The sequence below is a fragment of the Centruroides vittatus genome, unplaced genomic scaffold (assembly GCF_030686945.1).
Source record: "Centruroides vittatus isolate TY-2023 unplaced genomic scaffold, ASM3068694v2 contig_4, whole genome shotgun sequence".
NCBI classification, from domain to species: domain Eukaryota; kingdom Metazoa; phylum Arthropoda; class Arachnida; order Scorpiones; family Buthidae; genus Centruroides; species Centruroides vittatus.
Window position 1 is genome coordinate 1,647,373 of NW_027122214.1, and position 23,874 is coordinate 1,671,246.

At 27.9% G+C, this 23,874-nt stretch overlaps 1 protein-coding gene across 2 annotated transcripts in view; it reads right to left on the reverse strand.

Annotated features, from left to right (window-relative positions):
- Positions 1 to 23,874, reverse strand: part of Dhc64C (dynein heavy chain, cytoplasmic) — a 152,304-nt gene that overhangs the window by 85,441 nt on the left and 42,989 nt on the right. For both annotated transcript variants that reach the window (XM_067271466.1, XM_067271467.1), the window contains exons 15-27: positions 21,482 to 21,553; positions 21,220 to 21,303; positions 14,677 to 14,856; positions 11,851 to 12,147; positions 11,257 to 11,492; positions 10,783 to 10,855; positions 10,569 to 10,679; positions 7,482 to 7,601; positions 7,126 to 7,365; positions 6,926 to 7,049; positions 3,188 to 3,333; positions 303 to 413; positions 11 to 220 (exon numbers count right to left, since the gene is read on the reverse strand). In XM_067271466.1, coding sequence (XP_067127567.1) covers positions 11 to 220; positions 303 to 413; positions 3,188 to 3,333; positions 6,926 to 7,049; positions 7,126 to 7,365; positions 7,482 to 7,601; positions 10,569 to 10,679; positions 10,783 to 10,855; positions 11,257 to 11,492; positions 11,851 to 12,147; positions 14,677 to 14,856; positions 21,220 to 21,303; positions 21,482 to 21,553 — 2,004 coding nt within the window. The remainder of the gene's footprint in view (positions 1 to 10; positions 221 to 302; positions 414 to 3,187; positions 3,334 to 6,925; positions 7,050 to 7,125; positions 7,366 to 7,481; positions 7,602 to 10,568; positions 10,680 to 10,782; positions 10,856 to 11,256; positions 11,493 to 11,850; positions 12,148 to 14,676; positions 14,857 to 21,219; positions 21,304 to 21,481; positions 21,554 to 23,874) is intronic.

The window sequence follows — 23,874 nt, forward strand, 5'->3', positions numbered from 1 at the left end:
GTTTTGATACCTGTTTCAAAAATTCTTCCAAAGCCATCTCTCCTTGTGCTACTAATATAACATCTTTTATAACTGATTCATTTCTTTGAAGATCAATATCCCAAACTTGACCTAGAGTCAAATCTGATAAAACCCAGTTTACTTTTAGTTGTTTCATTAATTGTTTCCAATGACGTTCTTTTAAGGCATCTGATTTTAATTCAACAATTAACATATTCACCTAAAATTAGTTAAAATAAATTTTAAAAAATTCAATGTATTTTGGAAAAATAAAATATATAAATTAAGCTAAAAATTTTTACTTTTGTATAGCCTTGAAGAAGCCTTTTCACAAATTCATATGATGCATATTGCCTTAATCTTGCTGGTAATTCTTTCAATTGGTTTAGTAGACCATCTAATTGTTGTCTAAGCTGAAAATTCAATAATATGTAATTTAAAATACATTAAATAAATAAACTATTCTATAAATAAATTAAATAAGTGTACTGTGTTCAGAGATTGTTAGATATTCAGCATATTAATGTTACATATTTTATCAATATTAGAAAAATGTATTTCTCCAATATTAATATGGGAGAAATAAATTTTTCTAATATTGATTAAATATGTAACACTACTATTAATAGCATTAGTATTAATAGTTTAAAAATATACTTATACTGAAAGTATTGATAGCATAAGAAATCTCTCTCTAAAATTATTTAAATTATTATAGATCCAAACAACTACTGAGGTATATATTAGCAACAAAACATTGTTTTATTTAAATAAAAACAAAATTGTTTCATCATCATTCATAATAAACTAGAAAATTAATTTGATGTTATCTATAAAATTTAATAATATCTAAATAAACAATAGTTTAGTCATGTAGATTTTCAATTTTAATAGCTAATTTAACAGAAAAATTAATATTTAAGCAAGAATGTTATAGTGAAAATAAGTATTTAGTAAATAGTTTAAGATAAGTTTGTTTAAAATTTATATGATGATCCAAAACATTGTTATTCCAAAAAAAAATAAATACTACCCAACTGAAGAGGGATGAATGTGTTCATCCAAAATGCATATTGGAGTCAATAAAATTGAAATGATACAACACCTAAAAGCCATTTGTGGTTATTATGGTAAGTTTGGTTTTGAGGCATATTAATAGACAATTAAAAATTTAACAGTTATCCAAACAAGAAGAATTTTATACTATTGTTATTCCATTTAATTATTTGAAAATACAATAAAACTTTTATGATACAAAAATATCATCATCCTGCAGTAAATAATTACTATATAATGCATACTATTTAAAATGTTTAATATAATTCTTAACAGAATTAGATTGTATAATTATATTCTATAACTGTTATGCAATTTATATCATCTTTCTTTAACCTTTAGCCTGCCGTTTGCCACGCCCCCTTATTTTGTAAAACGGCCAAGGTCAAAATAGGTGAATCAGGCAATATTATTTTAAAAATTCACTAAAAATTAAATTATTATTTTATTCATATAAAAAAAATCACATATTTATCAATATAGTTAGTTTTAAATAAGACATTTTACAATAAAGTTTATTTGAAAAATTTATAAGAAAAAAAAAAATAATATATGATAACTGACATTCAGACTTGAAAATTTGTTACTATTTGTCAAAATTAACATTGTCTGGTTACTTCATTCTTATTGTCACTGAGTTAATACAACATACAATATTGTTCTGTACAATTTGATATAACATTTATGCATGTATGTTTATTTGTTGTTGAATAACTGCACATTACATTCAACATTTGTTTGAAATCTGAACTTTATTCTGCTTTCAACTAATATAATGAACTAATATACTTTATTTATTTTATATCAAACAAGATTATATATTTTCGTAATAAACATATGATTACCAGTAGCAATAGATGTAACATTTGCTGATATTTTAGATTTAAAAAAAAATTAAAAATTAAAAAAATATATAAAATATCAGAACTGAAGGTCATAACTTGAATATTTATAATGCATTAACATATTATAGCTGAATAAACTTATTATAGCATTGATGAACTTATTATAGTATTATTATTGCATAAATATGCTAAAAATGAAATAAAAAATTATCAGAAAATAAAAAATTAAGAAAAAAACACTATAATTAAATTTTTTTAAGTCGACAAAACACCACCTGGACAAAAATATGTAAAACAGACGATAAACAAGATGATAATGTCAAGTGCTGACATCTGTTGTTGATAAATTTTATAAAAATCGATTGTTAACAGGGTAACGATGAATCGGTACCCTGGCCGTTTTGCGAAACAATTAGGGTAACAATAGATCGGTACCCTGGCCGGGAAAGGGTTAACAGAATATTTTGTATCTAAATGATTATTATAAGATTAAAAACATTTTAAATCTTTTTATGAACAATTTTAGATAACAAAAAACTTCAGTTAAAATTTACTATTTATTTTGCATTATTCTATTTGTTAGATAAATAGCATACATTATGTACAATTAAACAAAAATACATATAACAAAAATATATTTTTTTTTATGAATTGAAATATAATAACAACATATATAACTGTTTGATCATTTTACTTTTTAAAAAATTTTTTAGAACTTTATGATACTAATATGCAAAAATAAATTTTACTAAAGTTTCTTCCCTTAATGAATAAAATCACTAATCATTCATTACTTGACTGAACAAATGCAGCCCACTAGAACAAATTTTTGATTAATTAATAATATTTTCTTTATTTCATCATCCATGAAAATTTTGCTGATACTTCCAATCAAGATAAACAAAAAAGCTGAGATGATGATAATACTTTGTAAAAAGAAAACATCCTCATTTAACTAAAATTAATATTAATGTGTAATACAGTACTTTTAATTGTGATTGTTAATTAATTATTGATTGGAAATAAATTATCCATTGCTTTAATAAACATATTTCTCTTAGTAATGAAAAAACATAGTATACTTTTGCTAACTTCTGGAATGTAATTCTATGTTTTGCATTAGTCCTTTGTTTCATATAGCATGAATTCACATAACACATTTTCAGAATGTAACTACCATGTTATACAAAGGATATCTGTACAAGATGTCACTATCCTAAGTATTACATATAAAATAGAATACTATTGGTGTAATTTTACTATAATTAAAAAAAAATAGTTTTTACCTTTCTTGGTTGAACAGAAAGCCATGGTTGTTCCTTAAGTTGATCTATCTGCTCCCAAATTTTAGACAATTCACCCCATACACCTTTAAGGTCATGCAGTTCTTCAAGAGCTACTTGTAACCGTTCATCACTTGCACTAAGAGAACCTATAGTAAAATTCAAACTAACCTTAAAAAAATTCCATAAATAGTATGTTTGTTTTACTCTTTAAAACTTGAAAGTACACATTAGTTTATTAAAAAATGTGTATAATTAATAATCATTGTATAAATTTGTAGATTTTATTAATAGCAATATACATGATTATATTTATTTACAAAATTACATTATAGTAAATATAGTTTAATTGGAAATTGTGTTTCTCTTTCCTCGGTATAACAAATCCTAGTATACAAGATCATCCAAAGTGAATAAAGTATAATATATATGTTTATATATTAATCTTTAAGATATTACTCCATGTATTTACTTTGCTAAGTATAAATACAAAATAATAATAGTATACACAACAAATAAGTTTATTATCTAAATTAATACAGCAGCTACTTTTCCAGTCAGTTATTTTATTACTGTGTTATATTACAAATAATTTTGTCAATTCGAAAAGTTTTAAAAACTGACTTATCGAGAATTGAAGAAAATGTGCACAGCAGTAATCATGATGCTCCACTCTACAACATTTACCAGAATTAAACATAATGAATGATGTTACATAAACAAGAATGGGTATGATCAATTATAAGATCTGGACTTCAGACATGGACAGAAGAAAATAGCAGACACTTAATTTCAATTATTATGCCTTTGTGTCTTTTATCGTAGCTTAAATTTATCTTTGTATACTAGTACATTTATCAATTAACAGGACTTATTATACTGGAAAATTATGGATGCAGATATTTAGTCTTACAGATCAGAAATAATATTTTTTATTTAGTTCACCTGATAGTTCACTAAATAAAAAATATTATTTCTAATCTGTAAGACTAAATATCTGCATCCATAATTTTCCAGTATAATAAGTCCTGTTAATTGATAAATGTACTAGTATACAAAGATAAATTTAAGATAGCAAACACTTGTTCAGAAATGACAAATAACTCAAAAATGATAACTTGTCATTTTTGGACTATCAATTTATAACAAATCATCAAAAAACTCAAAACAAAACAGTAGTATTAATTAAATCAATGAAAACAACTATATACAAGTTAATGAGTGTGAACTAAACTAAAAATACAACACAGTTCCAGTTAACACTAAATTAAGTTATTTTTAGTAATTTGTAATGAAAAAACCATCAAGTTATAAAATCAGATCTATAATTAGTCTAAATCAAAATCAAAAACCAAGACTAGTATTTACAAATTGTTCCAACAATTAGAGAAATTATCTACCTAAATATTTAAGTCTCCACAAAAACTTGACAATAATAACTCAAATCAAACACTTACAAAATTCTTAGAATCTAAACTGCCTAATTGTAACATCAGGAATGCAAAATCCAATCATTTCAACTTGCGAGTTTTATCTTGCTCTTCTTTCCACTCTAGCTTCACCTCAAATTCTTCCTTAATTCATCATCCCTGTCATACTCCTTGATGGGTATGATGTCACAATCACTTACTACTCTATCTATTTATATACATATACATTAACATATTTTACTTGACTCCTAGCACCTTTCCCAATTCAATCAATCCTAACCATTACATTTATTTGTCTATTAAATTTCTTTTTTTCTGTACAACATGGTTAAATGGCTATTCTGTAGCTTATTATTAAGATTGCAGAACTGGAGATGACAAGAGCATTTCATGAATGACAGTCACCTGGCGAGCAGCAGTTAGATTTTTGAATTTAGCAGGGGGAGAATAAGGTAGTTTTCATCTTTAACATAAAATAAGCATCCCAAACAAACATAATAAATGGGAAATAAATAAAATCCCACAAACATAAAATAATGCTCAGGCTCAACTCCTTACACCAAGAATGAAGTAAATTTAAATGCAACACACATTGCATTATTGGCTGAACAACAACTACTTATATGCAAGTGTAGAATCCCATTTAGTTATCTTTGTGAAAATAATGAAATTGACAAGAAGAAATTTTAAACAGTAAATTACTATTACTATAAAAAGATTTATGACTGTCAGAATGTTTCAAAGTTTTAAAAACATTTTTTTTTCCAATTTGTCTCCTCTGTTAACTGTTTGCCATAACAACAGTGGTTTTCTTTTGACATCATTGACTGCTAGAGTATGAAAACTGTTCAAAAAAAGTAAAAGCAAATCCACATGTCACATATTTTCAGAAACATCTGCAGTTTTCATATCACCATCAGATTTAAACAGTTGTTTATGGTGGATCTTTCATGTTTTGACAACAGAACAGAAAGAATAGCATATGAAATTGTGAGAGTCTGAAGAGGAGAGGGCAAGTAAATTAATTAAATCATTTAATTAATTAAAATAATATTCCAAACCAAATGTAACCTCCCCTGGGAAAGGGATGACAAAGTGGAAAAAACCCAAAACCCACACGTCTTATGTCATTTGATTTCTCAACTGATAAGACAATTGAAAGTTGGGTTACTTTAAACAATTATTACTAAGGTCGCAGGACAAATCTTGACCTTAAGTCACCTTCAGTTATTAATTCAGTTTGTTTGACAGCTGTTATCGATGTTATGAGGTAAAATGAGTAACAATACTGGATAGAGAGATGTCATAAATTTGTCGAAACGTTTGATTTTTAACAATTTACATAAACTCTAAACACAGAGCGAACTGGGAAAGAGTTGCATCATCCGATGCATTAGTCAGCTACCTTGAAACGGGTATAAAAAGGGGCAGACCTCCAGGTGGACTCCATCAGACATCAACCAGCCTCCCTGGCCACCATACATGACAGCGGACATCGATGACAGACATCAACAGAAAACATAGAACTCGTCCCGACGGTTACGAAGCCACTTGACTATCATAATCGCCGATGGCTCACCTCTGATACTCTGCTAGATCAGCGAATGTCTTCAGAACAACGCATGAACCCAGCAATCCATACTCAGCAAGTAATCATCATGAGGTATTAACTTAGACCAATTTGTAAACTCTCTTGCTCTCTGCCCAAATAGTTTATAAGTTAGACTAGTATTATTGAACGTAACAACGAATAGCCACACGCCACATAGGATTGTCGTGTCGATACCGCATTTACTGTTTTAGTTGTATCTCCATTTGTTTTGTACTTTAGAATAATTGTAGTAATCTATCTGTTTATTAAATATGTTATTTTATATTATGTTATGCCTGTCATCCTTGAGTACGGCCAACATCTTATCACCACCTCACCAACCCTCCCACTCAATTTCGCCCTCCTAAAAGCCATCCATCAATGGAGAAGCCGGTAAGTGAGGTCAAGCTTGCCACTCAACCCCCTCAGTTCTCACAGAATGATGTTGTATGCTCTTATAAAATTTAGACGTATTGCTATTGATGTTTCTGATATTGTAACGAGTGATAAAATATGGAAGAAACACTATCTTCTAGAAACAAATAGTCAATACTACAAAACTGAACCTCCCAACAACTATTATGAATGCTCATTCACATATGGCTCTTCAGACTAGATTTTGTGTTAAGGATTTAACAATTAAGAATTGCATGTAAAAATTTCACTATCTATGTTATATGTTCTTTCAAAAATTCAAAATCAAATTACATAACTTCTTACCAGGCTCTTGTAGTTCTAAAGCTTCTTTGGCTTTCAGTACATTATCTCTATCTTCTTTCAATCTACTGAATTTAGATTCAAATATTGAAAGTTGACTGGTAGCTTCTGTAGGTCTTAAGGATCCCTAAAATAAAAATTATTATTATTATAATAGTAGTTTATACTTATTTATTATACCATCTGCATTGTGTAATAAATACCTCAATTGGTTTACTTTTTTCCCATTCTACTAAAAGATCATTAGTTCGTGCCTCAACAGCTTTATCTTCTGTTACAATTTTCATCTGAAGACTAGCAACTTGAGTTTGGATGGAAGCATCTTTGCGTTTTATTATTTCATTAAATGCAGACCATTCCCCTTCAATATTATCAACATGAAGCCAATTATTTGGGAACTGAAATCTTTGTCTCTCTAAAATACGTTGTCCTTCTTTATATAACTAATACAAAATACAGTTAAATATATTTATAATTTAAAATCAAAGTTCTGTATAGTTTAAGAGTAAGTTCTTTACAGTCTAACTTAAAAGTAACTGCAAATTCTGTTAATCCTTACATCAACTTGTTTTTCCCAAGACTTCATCTTACGTTTCAAACTCTGAACATATGTTATGAAGGATACTGCATCAGACGTACTAGCTGTATCAATTGACTGTTGTTCTAATTCACTTCGAGACTAAATTGGTATAAAAATTGCATTTCGATTATCATCAAGAAAATTATGTTAAGTCATTGTGAATTATTAAGAAAAATAAAAAGTTAATTTCATTAATGTAAGTAAGAATATTTTAAAAATATTTACTTTATTAAATAGTTAAATATAAATTACATATCAATTATAAAAAACTTAACACAAATAGCTATTAAATGTTTGAATTGCTAATAATTTATTATTCCACATTCCTGTAAGCTTTTATAATGGATTTAGACAGAATAAATTCATTAATTTTGAAAAGAAATCTCTCTATTTACAAGCATTTACTATAATAAATACTATATTTTCACAGAATGACCGACATGCCTCATAAAATGCCAGAAATTCCAGGGTTACCAGCATACCATCCCTGTGACTAAAATATAAAATTAATCAGATCTAACAAAACTAGTTGTTAATTAAACATCATAGAAAACATTCTTTGGAGTACAATAAAATAATAATACTGTAATTTGATTTAAAATCAGGAAGAGAATTTTCATTTACAAGACAATAAAATAATTAACGATTTATTGACAGTAATAGTTAGTCAGTGTGGACTACAGTAACCATCTACCCCCACCTTAAAAATAATACCTTCCTCTCAAATTTCACACAAAGCCATGTTAATTGGCTTAAGTGGAGATTTTTAAGTTTAATGTGTTATTTTGTTGTTATTTGATTCAAAAACAAAAAAAAACAACACAGTAAATTTTTGAATCAAATAACAATAAAATACAGACAAAAAAAAAAGCACTTTTAGAATTCCAAGAATATTTTGTTGTTAGAAAGATGGCAAAATAAAAAAATTAAACATATAATCATAGTTTTTGACATAATGCTGACAGTTTCACAATTTTAGAATAAAACTCGTTTGTTTTTTTAATGTGCCCTCTAGAAGGGGATTTATAATCTCACTTAAACTGGAATGCCAGCATTCCCTGGGAGAAACAGGCATGACAGTTTTTACCATATGGAAATATCTGATTTCCTAGTGTATCCAGGGGAGACCGGCATGTCCATCATTCTGCAAAAATATGGTATAATAGCAAATGTGCCTAATTTGTCTCTCCTTGTTATCTAGAAATTTAATAAGATAGCTTAGGTGACAATAAAAGCATTTAAAGACTGATTTAAAAACTATGTCATACAGGAAATGGAAAGATACTATATTTCTAAAACTTGCTCTTCAAAATATTATTAGTGCCTGATAATAACCATTCTTCCAGCATGGATAACTTCCATGATAAAATTATGTTTGCATTATGAGGCAAAGTAACTTCCTTTATACAACAAACAGGCTAAGATAATGCAATCTCTCATAAGGCTTAGTACTTAAAGATCTTTTTTTCAGGTCATTACTTTACATGAAGAGAAAATTTCTGGTAGAGCTAATTTGTGATCCTGTCCAAAACATTGCTAATGTATGAAATAATGTAAAAGTAACAACCTTAAATGATATGTGGAAGAACCTGTGTCTACAATTTGTAAAAATTTGAATTCTTGATGATTAAGTACACACACTGACTATAAACTGTAAAACTGAGAAATAAAAGTTATACTGCACACAATTCTTGTGAAAAATGTGGTAGTCACATTTTGAGAAAATAACTGATGAATTAATTCAATTACAGAAAAATCTATAATAGAAAAGCTTTAGGCTTCTCAGCCTCCCAGAATATTAACAACAAAGAAAATAGCTGGAGCTTTAAAATTGATCCTGAGGAACAGCCAATCTTTGAAGAACATGGCTCAAACATTAAAAGAATTGTGCATATTCTCTATATACATGTTTAAAAAAGTAGAGAAACAAGTTGTTTTATCATTACACCATCTTCCATCTAATTCATCTGCATCTGGAATTATTTTTATGGAAAATGTGAATACTGAACTGATTAACAAAATATTTATAGGTAAAAGTTTATTAATAGTTAAGTATTTAAATAAATTAAAATTCAGCAATTCATATTTTAATTCATTTTTGAGATTTAATAAATGAAAAATTAATTCAAATTTTTAATCATTTAATACAATAATATTTTATAATTTAACATAACTTGCACCTGAATAACATAATTTGCATCTGAAATGAAAACCAGACGATAAAAATTGATCATGATAATCAAATAATCAGTTTCCATCATGGGATCAAATGAATATTTATCATCATAGTCTTAATTTCTGTGCCTATTAACTTCACATGTTCAATGCCAGTTTATACAATTTTTCTTCATGTAAATTTCACAACAATATGCCAATGATGTAATTTTATGTCATCTGAATGTTGAAATTTTTCTAGCAAATAGCACACATATTATTATTATTTACTACTACTTGTAATCTCAAAAATGTTTCTGTCACTTCCATTTTATTATTTGATTTATTAGTTTCCTATTGAAATATTTAATTATAGTAGTTTATCATTATTATTTATCAGTGCCAATAACTCAATTAAATGATATCACATACAATTCCATAAAGATCACTCAAATTGAAAACATTTTTTAATTCTTTATCTATGTAAACAGTGACATAGTTTATGAAAAACTTATTGGCATTTTGAAACAAACCAATTTAATTCAAGCAATACCAAATACTCCCTAAACAGGAAGAAAATTATTGCAATTACAATCATCAAGAATTAATAAGTTTTCCATTGTAGTTTATTAAAAGAAAAATATCACTACTAATATGAAAATTTTTAAAGATTTTTATTAAAACAGCTTTCTTGAATAATTTTTCTAAATAAGGAAACAATAATTTAACCATTGCATACATTAAGAAAACTCAGACTTTCAAAATTATCTACTTTAAAAACAAGATTGCATTTAGCATGATTAATAAGCTTAGGACTGCAGCACAATAGCTAACTTTTCTTGGTTGTAAGTACTAAATTACAAAGTAAAATAATTATTTTATGTGTAATAAATTCATTTAATTTATTATTACCTTTGAGACATTAGAATGAAAATGTGCCATCTCACATCCTAATAGTGAACCAAATTTTCCTAAAACATCCTTGTGCCAGGAGTCATATTTTAATGATACTTTGGATTGAACCTATTTTGTTAATTAAAATATTTTTAATACAAACAATTAAAATTTTTTGGTGCTAATATTTATTTTGTAATATAAATTTATAAAAATATTTAAAAAAATATACTTTAGCATAGTCAATTATGATTGGTCCAATTTCTTTTCTAACTTCTGTAGTATCGAATGTTGTACGGGATTTCCTAAAAATAATAAATATTTATGTAAAATTTTACTGATACTTTCTAGAAGTAAATTAAAAGCTGAAAAAACCAAGATAACATCTATAGATTATTATTTTGAATTTTCTATCTTTATAATAATTTCTGTAAAGTTGTTTTCATTAACAAATTGGACATTTAATATATGTTTTGAGTAATTTAAAAATAACTACCTTATTAAATTTTTATAATATAAATTTCTAAGTTTAATTATATAAAATTTCTGATATCAATAAACTAAAATGTTTATATCTAATAAAGACACTTCTAATACAGCACTTTAGGACTGATTAAAATTTTGAAAACATTGTTAATAAAAACTATTTAGCAATAATAATAATAATATAAAATTAAAAAAAAAATTATTATTATTATTAACTCACTTTATTTCAACTAGTGTATGCATCCAACATCCAATATCTTCTCCAAGTTTTGAATACAACATCTCAGGTTGTAAATCCCACAATGTTTGATATCTTAACCATTCAGCAACATACTCTTGCATTTGTTTAATTTTGTTTTCAATACTGGAATAAGCAGCTTCTAAAATAATTGCTCCATTTGGCATCTTGGTTAGTAAGTTACGATAAGTTTGTGATGTTGGACGATCCAGACCAACCTAACATTTAAAACATTAAAGATTATAATCATATTTTAAAAATTAAAAACATACTTCTGTAATTATATTTTATAACAATTAAAATTACCAAATGTAAATTTGGTAATTTTAAAGTTCTAAAAAAAAAAAAAAAAAAAAAAAAAATGGAGACAGATTTTAATTTCAACATTGACAATTTGATGATCACGTTTTTACATAAATTTTGGGAACTGTTAGAATTTTCTAAACTTTTGAAAACTCATATATATATATATATATATATATATATAAATTTCTTAGTAGTTAAAATCTCACATCTTTTGAAAATTATAACATTATATATGATGATATATATCTTAAAGACAAAGTGAATACAAACCTGATAACGAGAACTTTGAATGCGAGTTTGAAGAAGAACAACATTTTCCCATGCAAATAACTGCTGCATAATATTAAATCGTGCTTCTTCCACACTGGGACTGACATACATGACTTGATTTGTAATTCTCACTTCATGCACTAAAACTGGTATCTGAGGGTCACCACCAGGTTTGTGAGCTACAGTAGCTGGTCCATCAGTATCCATACATACGTCTACTTCATCCTTTTTGCCTTCTAATGCTTTGGTCCATGCTTTTATACCAGCTTCCAAACGACATGAAAGCTTTTTCTCAACCTACATTTGAAGATAATTATAAAGTGTTTTGAAATTAATTGTCTTTATTCACATATTAAATCATTATCAAAATTTCATAATTTATCCTAAATATAAATAATACTATAAATCAAAATTATTCTTTAACATACTTGAGAAAAACATTTATGCTGGACACAAGAAATTATAAATAACTTCAAAGTTGCCATTCAAAATAACAGTCTGATTAATGACCAAATGAATATTAGACTATATGAATATTATGACCAATATAACTATTATGTGAAAAAATAGTGAAATAAAACATAACCAAATTAGAAGTAAAGACTTACAATCAATCAAACTTTCTGAAATAAGTGTTATAAAAAATATCCTTGAAGATTCTTTTACATATTACACACCACACTCCAGTACATAGATCTTTCTATTTAATCACTGCCTTACATTTTAAACAGTTTGCTTATTAAGAAACAAAGTTTTCCACCAGATCACTGCTTAGTATTAATTTTTAATGAAACTGAGATGGAAATTCAAGATTGACAGATAATTTGGTGCATTGGTAATAAAACTTGTTTCCTTCTGTGAGTGGTGGTGTCTTTTCTTTCCATACTCTCTATATTTTATTTGTATTTTAAAAAATTATGGATTTTTTTTTCTAATTTTTTCATTATTTACATATGAACTCAGAAAATGATTTCCAATGTATTCAGGTTAATCAATATGATTACAATAAGAATTTAATACTTTATGCTGATTAAATTTTAATTTTGGTTGTTCAAAAATATAAAAACATTGTGTCGGGTTTAAGATTTTCTCAAATGAGTCGATGTGGTTGCTTCAATATGTAAACAAACTAGTTTTTATGTTCACTTGTCTTCATGTCTGTTTGCTTTTTGCTACTAACAACGATTGCCACAAATTGATGAGTGACTGCAGAGAAGCATCGCTAGTCACAGAATGAAAATATATAACAAGTTGAATATGCTCCTCTTCAAAAGAACTTCCTTGAGTCCACTAGTGGGAGACCTATAATCACTCATTCAACTGCAGGCAAATTTGCTTCAACATTGAAGACAAGTTTCCTTCAATACAGACTTATTAGTGACTGGCTTTACATATACAAATAATTAATATACAGTGGTGCCTCATATAACGTACTTAAACCGTTCCAGGTGCACGTCCGTTAAGTGAAACGTCCGTTATACGAAACGCATTTTCCCATAGAAATACATGTTAAAACATCTAATTCGTTCCGCAGCATAAAATAACTGTACTGTATCATAAAAAATGAACATGGTGTGAGTTCTTTTATTCCTCCGCGTAACTCTGCGTGAGCGACATCCATTTAAAAATTCCTGCGGAACGCGTTCCTAAATTCCGGTGGGAGTGCGTGCCGTCGAACGACAAAAACGGTCGCTCGTAGCAGTAGTTTACAGTGGAAAGCAACATGGCGTCCTCCATGGCTCAGATCGTTTCGTTTCCGGGTCCATTACGTGGTTTTATGAATGAGAATTTAGAAATTGTGAAAGCGCAAGTTAGCGCACGCGGTGATGTAAGTGTCTTTATGAATTTTTTTTCGAGGCTATGTTGAATGCTCTTTCAACAAATAATCCATTTTATGGTTAAATTTTACAATTGGGACCCTTCTTTTGCCTTTTAAAGCTCATATTTTAGAATTATAGATTCCTCCATCACGATACTATCGATATTGCGGGTGCCGCCATCTTTCTTTCTTTCACCGTCATTTCTAAATGTCTACAAACAGCAGCGTACTCCCGTAGTAGCGGAGACGCATTAAAGAATGCACCCATGGAGCAGTTACCAATTATGCAGGAAAGTCCGTTGTTCGCAGCCAGTCCGTTGCTCGAGTCACGTAACGGCCAAACAGAAAGTCCGTTGTTCGCAGCGTCCGTTATTCAAGGCGTACGTTATACGAGGCACCAGTGTATATAAAATATATAACAAGTTGAATATTCATAGCATTGGATTTCACACTACAGGATCAAAAATACAATTAAATGTTAGTTGTAAGTTTGGAATAAAATTACATAATACAATATATCAAATTAGATTAGATTAAAAATTAATTGTAAAAATAAATAACAAACTTTTCATTATTTCGTAAATAAGAGTGTTCATGTCATGACAAATATGATTTTTACATCAAAAATAATTTTAAATGTTTATTGCAGCTAAAGGAAATTTTATCTAAATAAATTAAACATTGCAGACTTGGATTAATGAAAACTCATTTTTATAAAATTTCTTTCTAACTCCAATTCATTCTTGGAAAAGAAGCCTGATCTCAATCAAATACAAAAATTCAAAAACATTTTAACTTCATAAGAGTTTAAAATACTCAATGTATTCATTTTCAGTTATTATTATAAAAATTTTTCAAACATTAAAAAATTGCTTTAATAATTACAATGATTTGACAGTAAATAAAAATGCTTTTAAATAAGACTGAATTTCAGCTAAAGTTAAATTGGTAATTCATAGTAAAAAACAAGAATAATTATTTCATTAAAAATGTTGACTAATTCTTACCTCTTCATCTAGTTTTCCAACCCATAAATTCAGATTTGAATACTGATGCAAGCTTAAATCATCGACTGCCTTCTGAATCTTATTTAAAATGTCAGTAAATACATTTGTGCTGTAACTGCATGTTTCTAATGATCGAACATCGACATCTATTTGTTCTTCAATTGCTAATAAATCATCCACCTAAACAATAAATATTAAATATTTAAATTTCTTTTATGAATTCTAATACATTCAGATATAAAAAGATGTATTATAAAATCAAGTTAATAAAATTAATGATAAAATAAAAAGTTAACTTAAATTTCAATTATAGGGCTTATCAATTTCTATTTGGCTTGTGTAAATGTATGTACACTGGGTGATCGATTTACGAACATACTCCGTTCCAAGACTGTGTTCACTACCTGAATTGTTTGTTAACCGATTATTGATTTACCATAGATTTTTATGGGAATTTGATTAATTTGTTCTGGAGACCCCAAAAATTAAATAAAAAATTATATACTTTCTTACTATGTTTATTCATATGTAATAATAAAAATACATATATATACACACAGTCTTGCATTTTTATCAGTCATGCTTTTTTTTCCATTTGTGGGGAGTTAAAGAATCTGTCCAATGTCAATTGCTTTTCTCTCCAGGATTTTTCTTCAGTTTCTTCTTTATCTGCACTAGCAGACTCACCATGAATTACTACATGTTTAATGCCAGATTTCCTTCTAAACTTTGTAAACCATCCAGTGGTAGCCTTGAATTCTATCTCTTCATGTAATGAATGTGGAGTTTGTTTCTTCAGTTCTCCAAAAATTTCTTGAATAATAGTCATACTAGTTATATCTCTTTTCTTACTTAACTGTACTATAAACTAGTATACAAAAATTTAAAATCTCTTTCCTTTCTGATTTGTGGAGGAGATTAATAACAAAATCTGACTCCATTGGTTTTTTAAATAATTTTAATTTTTTAAATTATATATCTCTTTTCATTCCCCTTTCTTTTATCCAAATTAAAAGCAATCTCTCCATTTTTTCATGGATGGCACATCTTTGTTTCTCAGACGTGATTTTCGTTACTCCGTTAGCTGCACGAGTCTTCTCAATTATATTTTTCTTAGCTAAGATTGTGCCTACTGTAGACCTGTTCAAGCCATACTGCTTAGCAACAACAGACGACATCTACCGCTCTCTACATTGGCTATTATCTCTTGCTTGGTTTCTATGTGAGCACAGTTCATGACACTTCACTCTTTTTAGGCTCCATAATATCACTTTCTTTTTGAAATAAAAAGTTCAGAAAAGCACTCACAAAAATTCAGAGAAAAGAAATCAACTAGCGCACAAAAAATTATGTAAATGTAAGGCCCAAATAAAATTCAAAATTTTGGAGTTAAAACATTAACGAATATCTGATAGGACAGTTAAACTCTCACATTTCGAAAACAAAAATTGGTGGATCTTTATCACATATGGAGTCTCCCCATACCTGATAAATATCCACCAATTTCTTGGCACAGTTAGGTATAGATTTTGAAGGTATTCTAGCTTTTTCCCAAAATATGATACACTCGCGTATTACAAGATTTACGCTTTCACTCACAGTTAGTTTAACTTCACAAATGTTAAAAAACAAAACTGCGAGTACTTGCCGATTTAATGGTAATTTTGCACCCGTGATTTGGTGGTTTATCTCTCCAACTAAGAAAATATGTTTTTTAGTGTTTCATAATTTCACTGACATCTTCAAAAAAAGCTATACGTGTTAATAGCCCGACAAACTGTGTTAGAATGGCGTACAAAGCGAATATGTGCCACTTCTCTAGCACCATATGTATGGAAATGATTCGATGCAAGTCGACACGGGTTCTACTGATCAAAATAGGCTGAAATTTATTGTGGGAGTATTTAAGGGTAAAATAAATAAAAATAGGCCCTATGTGTTAGAAAAAAAAATATTCAAAAAATAAAGGACACCCTAATATATATATAGTATTATTCTTTTTTTTATATTCTTTACACATTTATGTGAAAAAAAACAATAGGATTTTTTTATTTTTGTCTTCTATAAAGGCAGTAAATTTTTACTTTTGTACAAAATTTATCAGAAACTATCTCAATGTGTTAATGAATTAAATTTATGTCTGTAAGATGCCAATATATTATATACATTTGACAAATCTAATTCACTCATTATAGACAGATCTCTCAGGTTGCAATATAGTTCCACTGATTGATTCATAAATCTAGAATAAATCAAATTTATAAAATATAATTTTTTAATCTTTATTTAAATTAAAAAGGAAATACAACAGCAGAAAATTAAAGCAAAATATTAATTTAAACTGTCCATGTTTTCTCTCACCAAACAACATATTAAACAATAAAACAAAATCTTTATTTTTTGTGATGTAAATTTAAAAAAAAAAAAAAAAAAAAGGTAGAATTCAATTTAAAAAATTGTTTGAATTCCTTGATTTTCCCCAATTAGAGGCATCCCACAAGGATCAATTTTGAGTGGATTATTTTTCTCTGTATATGTTAATAACCTATTTAATAATATTACATCTAGAGTTATAGATTATGCCAATGATATAAAACTCTTAAATTATAACCCTAACGTTTTACCATCCATACTAATCTCAAAATTTTATTTTTCGCTTTTAGAAAACAAATCTAAATTACTATCAGAGAAGAGCACATCACAACAGTTTTATGAATTAACATTTGTAAAACTGTTGTGATGTGCTTTTCTCTGATTAGAGACCCTCCTCTTTGCTCATATTTATATCTATAATCATGTCTTGAATTAAGTAAATTCGTATAGTGATTTGAGATCATTTTTGACAATAAATTGACCTTTAGACGTCATATAGAAAAAAAACTGCTAAATCTATTGTAATCTGCCATGGAATTTTATGGCACTTTTGTTGGTTGATTTTTTTTTACAAATTTTCAGTCTACTCGTTATCAATCTGGGCTATGACTGCCCTTCTGTAGTAAACAAATTAATTAATGAAAGAAACAAAATATATTTCCTTCTGAACAAATTTTGCCATCTATCATATACTAATAATGCCAAAGTCACTAGAGTCAGACTGGGATACCTGCTTTCAAAGAAAGGGTCAAATACTTTAAAATATTTATAAGCTAAAATACTATCAATGGTATAATACCCAATTATTGGCTCAAACTGAAAGTTCCTTCCAGCAAAACTCAATCACTATCATGTCTGAATACTCTTTTTTATTAGTGATGTAACGAATAGTATATTCGGCTCAGGCTGAATACCAAATATTCGGCCAAACTATTTGGCTTGATTAACGCACGTACGAAAATTGACGCGCAAACTGTATTATGGCAAGGATCGCACACCCTGCTCTCCTATTGGCCTGCTGTCACTATGATTTTTTCTTCCAGTAGGTCTAAATTATTTAAATTAATTAATTAAATTATAATTATTAAAGTTAATATGAGATGGAGTCTAGTGTTTACCTCTAGTGCCAAATTGGTTTATAATTTATGTAATAGCCATAAATAGCCAGATATGATTCAGCAGTTGTTGGTATTTAGATGTAAGTTATAACTTATGAGTTATTTTATTTGCAATCGATCTTTTTAACTCTTTAATTAAGCACTAAAATTTTGCTTTTAGTACCTATTTGTAGACTGAATAGTACCCTAAGGATATACTTTAGTGGGGACATATGGACTAGTTTCTCCTCAGTTGTAGAACAGTTCAAACATATTATTGGGGGGTTTCTATTTGTGAAGTTTTGTGATATTTTGTTGCTATTGTTTTTGTCAATATTTTTAAAATTAACATGATTTCAAATGTTATCTTTTGTATATAATGAAAAATGCTCATTTTTTTCTTTATATATAAAATAAATTATATATTAGTTACTCATCTAGAAATAGATAAATAATTCTTTCATTAAATATGATAAGTTTCAATAAAACGTTTCGTAAATCATTTAAAAATATCGTAAAAAATATTAAAATATACACGAATATGAATATGACATAATTAACTAAACAATAATATTAATGCCCGATACATTCTAACCTACACGCCATCAATGCCATAAGATATCGAGCTAGATAAAGGCTACATTATTATTTAATTGCAAAATAATTTAATTCTAGAGTTAGATGCTATTTTTTACTAACCTTAATAATGATAATTTAATGTTCAGCATTAATAAAAGTTGCCAAAATTATTAATTTACTGTGTTTTTGTTATTTCTTACTCCTGTTTTTAGGTATTCGGTATTCAGCCAAATAGTGATTAAATATTCGGTATTCGGCCAAATAGCGAAAAATAGGCCGAATACCAGGTAGTAACTGAATATTCGTTACATCACTACTTTTTATCATTTATCACTATCTCATAGATTCTTGTTTTTTTTTTTTTAATTGTTCCATCAATTACATGTCTCCTGTTGAACATCACCTTCATCATGACTTTACAAAACACAAACATTTATGCCAACAATTTTTATATAATGTGTGATTTTGTTTTGTCCTTGTATCATTTTGCCATCCTTTTACATGTATATTTCTTGTTGTTATATAATTTTTACTATATTTATTTTTGTTGTTAATTTTAATAGTATTTTATTGTAACCTGGGTAATTTTGTTATATGATTAAATATAGAATAAATTATTGTAGACATTATTTAAACACATTTAAAATCAGAAATAATTTATAAAATCAAATTCTCTTCAAGGTGAACCATTGATATATTCATCAAATTGCTAACATTTATAATATCTAGTCTGTTGTGTATTGGTATTTTAATGAGATTCATTTCACTAAAACCAATATAATATATAATAATTTCACTTAAAATTATCGTATGGCCATCTTGGTCTGTTACACTTATGCCTTCTACCCTAGATAGCCCCTCGTTATATTGCAGATTCGTATATATCGCATGTTTTTCAGTCCCCCAAACTTTAAAAGCACTCGAGTCAATAAATTTTAAAATATCAATTGCCATTTGAATTTCTTTTTTCAACGAAATATGGTATTTTATTCCTATCACTGCCCTTGAAACTACCATTGCAGGTGAAACAATAAATTTGTCAAGATCTACATAAGCAAAATGTGAACAGGTCAATTATCATTTATATTTCCCTTTGATATTAAAAGTTGTTTAGTTATTGGTTTCAAGTACTGTCTCCTCATTTACAAGTTTCTGTGAATTTGAAATTTCACACCTTTATGTGATTTCACAGTATTGCATCAATTCACAAAGGTGTGAAATTTCCAATTCATCATTAATGTGTAAGGAAAAGATTTCTTTATTTCTAAATGGAAAATTCTAAAATTTTTATACAATAGTAACTTTATTTTGCTTTTTAGAAAATTTTTACTCTTTGTAATTTAATATAATAAAACATCACAACTTATAAAATAAGTTTTGATGTTTTATTATATGTTCAATATTTACTTTTTAAATTTTCAATTACTGCATTTATAATTTCTATTGAAAAATATAAATTACATGAATTTTTAATAAGCAATTTATTGTGAAATATAGTACTGTATAATAAAATTGAAACTAATATTTTGTTTTTATATGGACAGTGTTTGTCTTTAATTGTCATTGTTAAAGAATTCAATGATAAATGGGCATTCATGATATCAATGTTTACATAAATGTCATTTAATACAATAACCACAAATAAAATTCAGTATTGCAAAATTAAGCTTATTTTATATCAGAAACACTTGCTGACGAAAGAATGAAGGATAGAGATTCCATAGCATGTATAATCTGTTTAGTTTAAGCTCAGAATTTTTAGTACTCAGTCATATCCTGCCACCAAATATACCATGCTTTTTCTTTGTCTCCTGACAAGAGCAATATAACTTTAATACAGGCTGCTGTGTTAAAGCATTTTTGAAGTACAGTAGAGCGTCGATAAGTGGAACCAATTGGGGACTGGGGTCCTTCCAGTTAATGATTTGTTCCAGTTTCCAACTTTGTACAAAAAAATACATTAACCTGTCCGATGTTCAAATTTTTCTCCATTGCGTATCGCTTCCTGTTGAATTTTTCTCCGTTGCGTGTCGCTTCGCGTTGAATTTTCGTCGATTTTAAGCCTAACGAAAATTTTTATAATAATCATCGAGGCTATCGTATCGTTAAAAATTATTTCTGCATTTTGTACAAACAAAATAAATATATTAAAGAATATAAAAAACATGAAAATTATACTTTAGAAGTAAATTTAGTATCAAAAACATTCGATTCAGCACGACACAGTCCGACTGAAAATCGTTCCACTTTCCGGCCATTCCACTTAACGACGTTCCACTTATCGACGCTCTACTGTAATTCTAAAATGTACAAAAACGCATCATTGTACAGGAAACTATCATGTTTGTCTAAGTGTAAAATTTTCTGTCACCTTTTTGCAAATTTGCAGACAAAAGATATCACTAAATTACACCATTTGTCGCAAAATCAAAAATCTATCATAGTGAGATCCCTATATAAGAATATATTAATCTTTTACAAAAAATATTTTTACCTTCTCCTGAAAATTAAAAACTGTTTCAGCAAGACGTTGCACATATGGGTCCAACTTATATGATTCCCAAACTTGACCAATTCCCTATAAAAAAATTTAATTTTCACAATATTAATCACACTTTATATTTATTGGAAATTATGAAACAAACCCTAATAACCAATTTATATGACAAAACTAAGTATAATAGTCTAGAAAATTACAATTATTAATTATATATTACAGCTATAATTAATAAATTTTATATTCATATAAAAATTACCTCAGCAACAAGCTGCTGAACTTCTTTCTTTAAACCAGCAACTAGAAGAATAATAGAAGGTCGTTCTTCTACCTGCACATAAAAAAATCCATCATTTAATAAATTTACTAAAATAAATAAAAATTTAAATTTAGTTAATTAATTTAAGGTCCCATTAGAATTGTTTATTCAAAAACTACAAGGTGTATCTACTAAGTTCAATAAAAGAATCCTTTTTTATTTAATGATATTAGTTACCTTCAAACAATGGTCATTTGATAAGTATGATAAAAAAGTCACGTTAAACACAGTTTTTTTTTTTGGAAAAAATCAATTTTATTTTTCAACATAATCTCCATTGAGGGCTATACACTGGGTCCAGAAAGTTACCAAATTTTTAATCCCATTGGAAAAGTAGTTTTTCTCAAGGTCTGCAAAATACTTATTGAATAAGTATTTCTTCTCAATGAGCCAAATTTTAAATTCACATTGTCTTGGTAAAAGAGCCTTGAACTAAGAGAAACATTCATATAAAAATGCATTAAAGAACATTTTTAAGAAACACTTTATTTTCTGAGAGTGCTTTCGACGTACCTTTCGCCTGAAGGCGTTTATAGTACATCAAAAGTGCTCGCAGAAAATAAAATGTTTCTTAAAAATGTTCTTTAATGCCTTTTTATGTGAATGTTTCTCTTAGTTCAGTACAATTGTTGGCATGACATCCATTCTATGTATTTAAAAAAACATTTTTTTGTGGGTGAATCTTTGGCCTTCTTTCAAATAGTCCAACACTTTTGCACTCATTCAGTTGATACCCACAGCTCAGCAATCTTGAGCACTTTTAGTCAGTAGTCTTCCATAATGATACCATGAACTTTTTCAATGATTTCTGTTGTGGTTACCTCAACTGGACATTCAGGGTGCACTTCACCTTCAGTGCGTATTCAGCCACATTTAAACAATTTTATCCAAAAATAAACAGTCTTCAATGCTGGTGCAGAATCTCCAAAAACTTCATCCATCTTCATTTTAATCTCGCGACTGTCCACTTTTTAAAATAAAATTGTTCTCTCACTGTATGAAACTCTTTTTTTTTATTTATACAATAACTGCTACAATGCCTGCTTCAAAATGTCCATAAAATGTGAAAAATGTATTGCTTCTGGCTGAAATTTGGCCCGAGCTAGTTTGAAAAGTTCTAAAATACTGGAAAATTCTAGTTTACAATAACTTAAATATTTTATGTTGTATTCTTTGTGAATCTTAGAATTGAAAATTTTGTTCTGCTGATATAGAAGTATCTCTTGATAATAAACAGTAGGTAAAATATATAAATTACATAGATTTTTAATTTAAAATTGCAAAAATTTCTGAATAAAGTAACATAAAATAAATGTTTACCTAAAATTTACTAATGTTTATCTAAGTAATCAATCATTATTATACAGAGTGATTACAAAGTCTTGATCCATTTTTGTGCAACATGTTCATCCAAGAAGAGAGAATCACCATTGTTTGTGCATGTTTAAATGGATTCAAATACACAGAAGTGCAGCCAAACTTTATCCAAACATTCAAAAAGTCTGTTTCTACCAGGACCAATATCAGATTGTTGATTACAGATTCAGGTGAATAGGTAATGTACTGTACATGATGCAAAATGTTCTATGAGACCCACTATACCAAATGAAATAGTTAAATATGTAGAAACTGTAATAATAAGTATTTATATCATCAACCAGAAGACTAAGCTGGATGCTTACTATGCCACAATCATGCTTCCAAGTGTGAGAGATCCTTTATTACAAACTCATAAGTAGTGCACAGTATGTCCAGGTGTTACATCAGCTGGAGGAGGAGAAAAAGGAATGTGTAACTTCCAAACAATGTGTCATGATTTCTTGAAGGCTATGGAACAGGAGGATTTAACAGTACTACCATGTAGGTTAATCCACTCAAACATGCACAAACCACAACAAATTCTCTTTTCTTGGGTCACATGCTTCATACAACTTGCAAAAAAAATGATTGTGTTACCATTCTCACAAAAATAGATCAACACTGTAATCGCCCTTTATTTTCATTAAAATTTCATCACTTCCATACAAAAACATTTTGTAATGGATAACTACCCAAGAGTATATTACAGAAAAATATCAAATAATAATGAGTTACAAAAATGAACATTTTTCATATTAAAAATATTTCAATTATTATACAAAATATTTGCAAAAAAAAAATAGATAAGGCAATATTTTAAAATGCTTATTGCACATTTTATGCTTGCTGCAGAAATTAAGTGTCTGTGCAATAAATATTTAGACATCTACCTCAAACATATAATGATAACTGCTCCTTGTAAGCTAAAAAAAGAAAACATTATATATTTTGATTTCATTCTAAAAATATTGCTA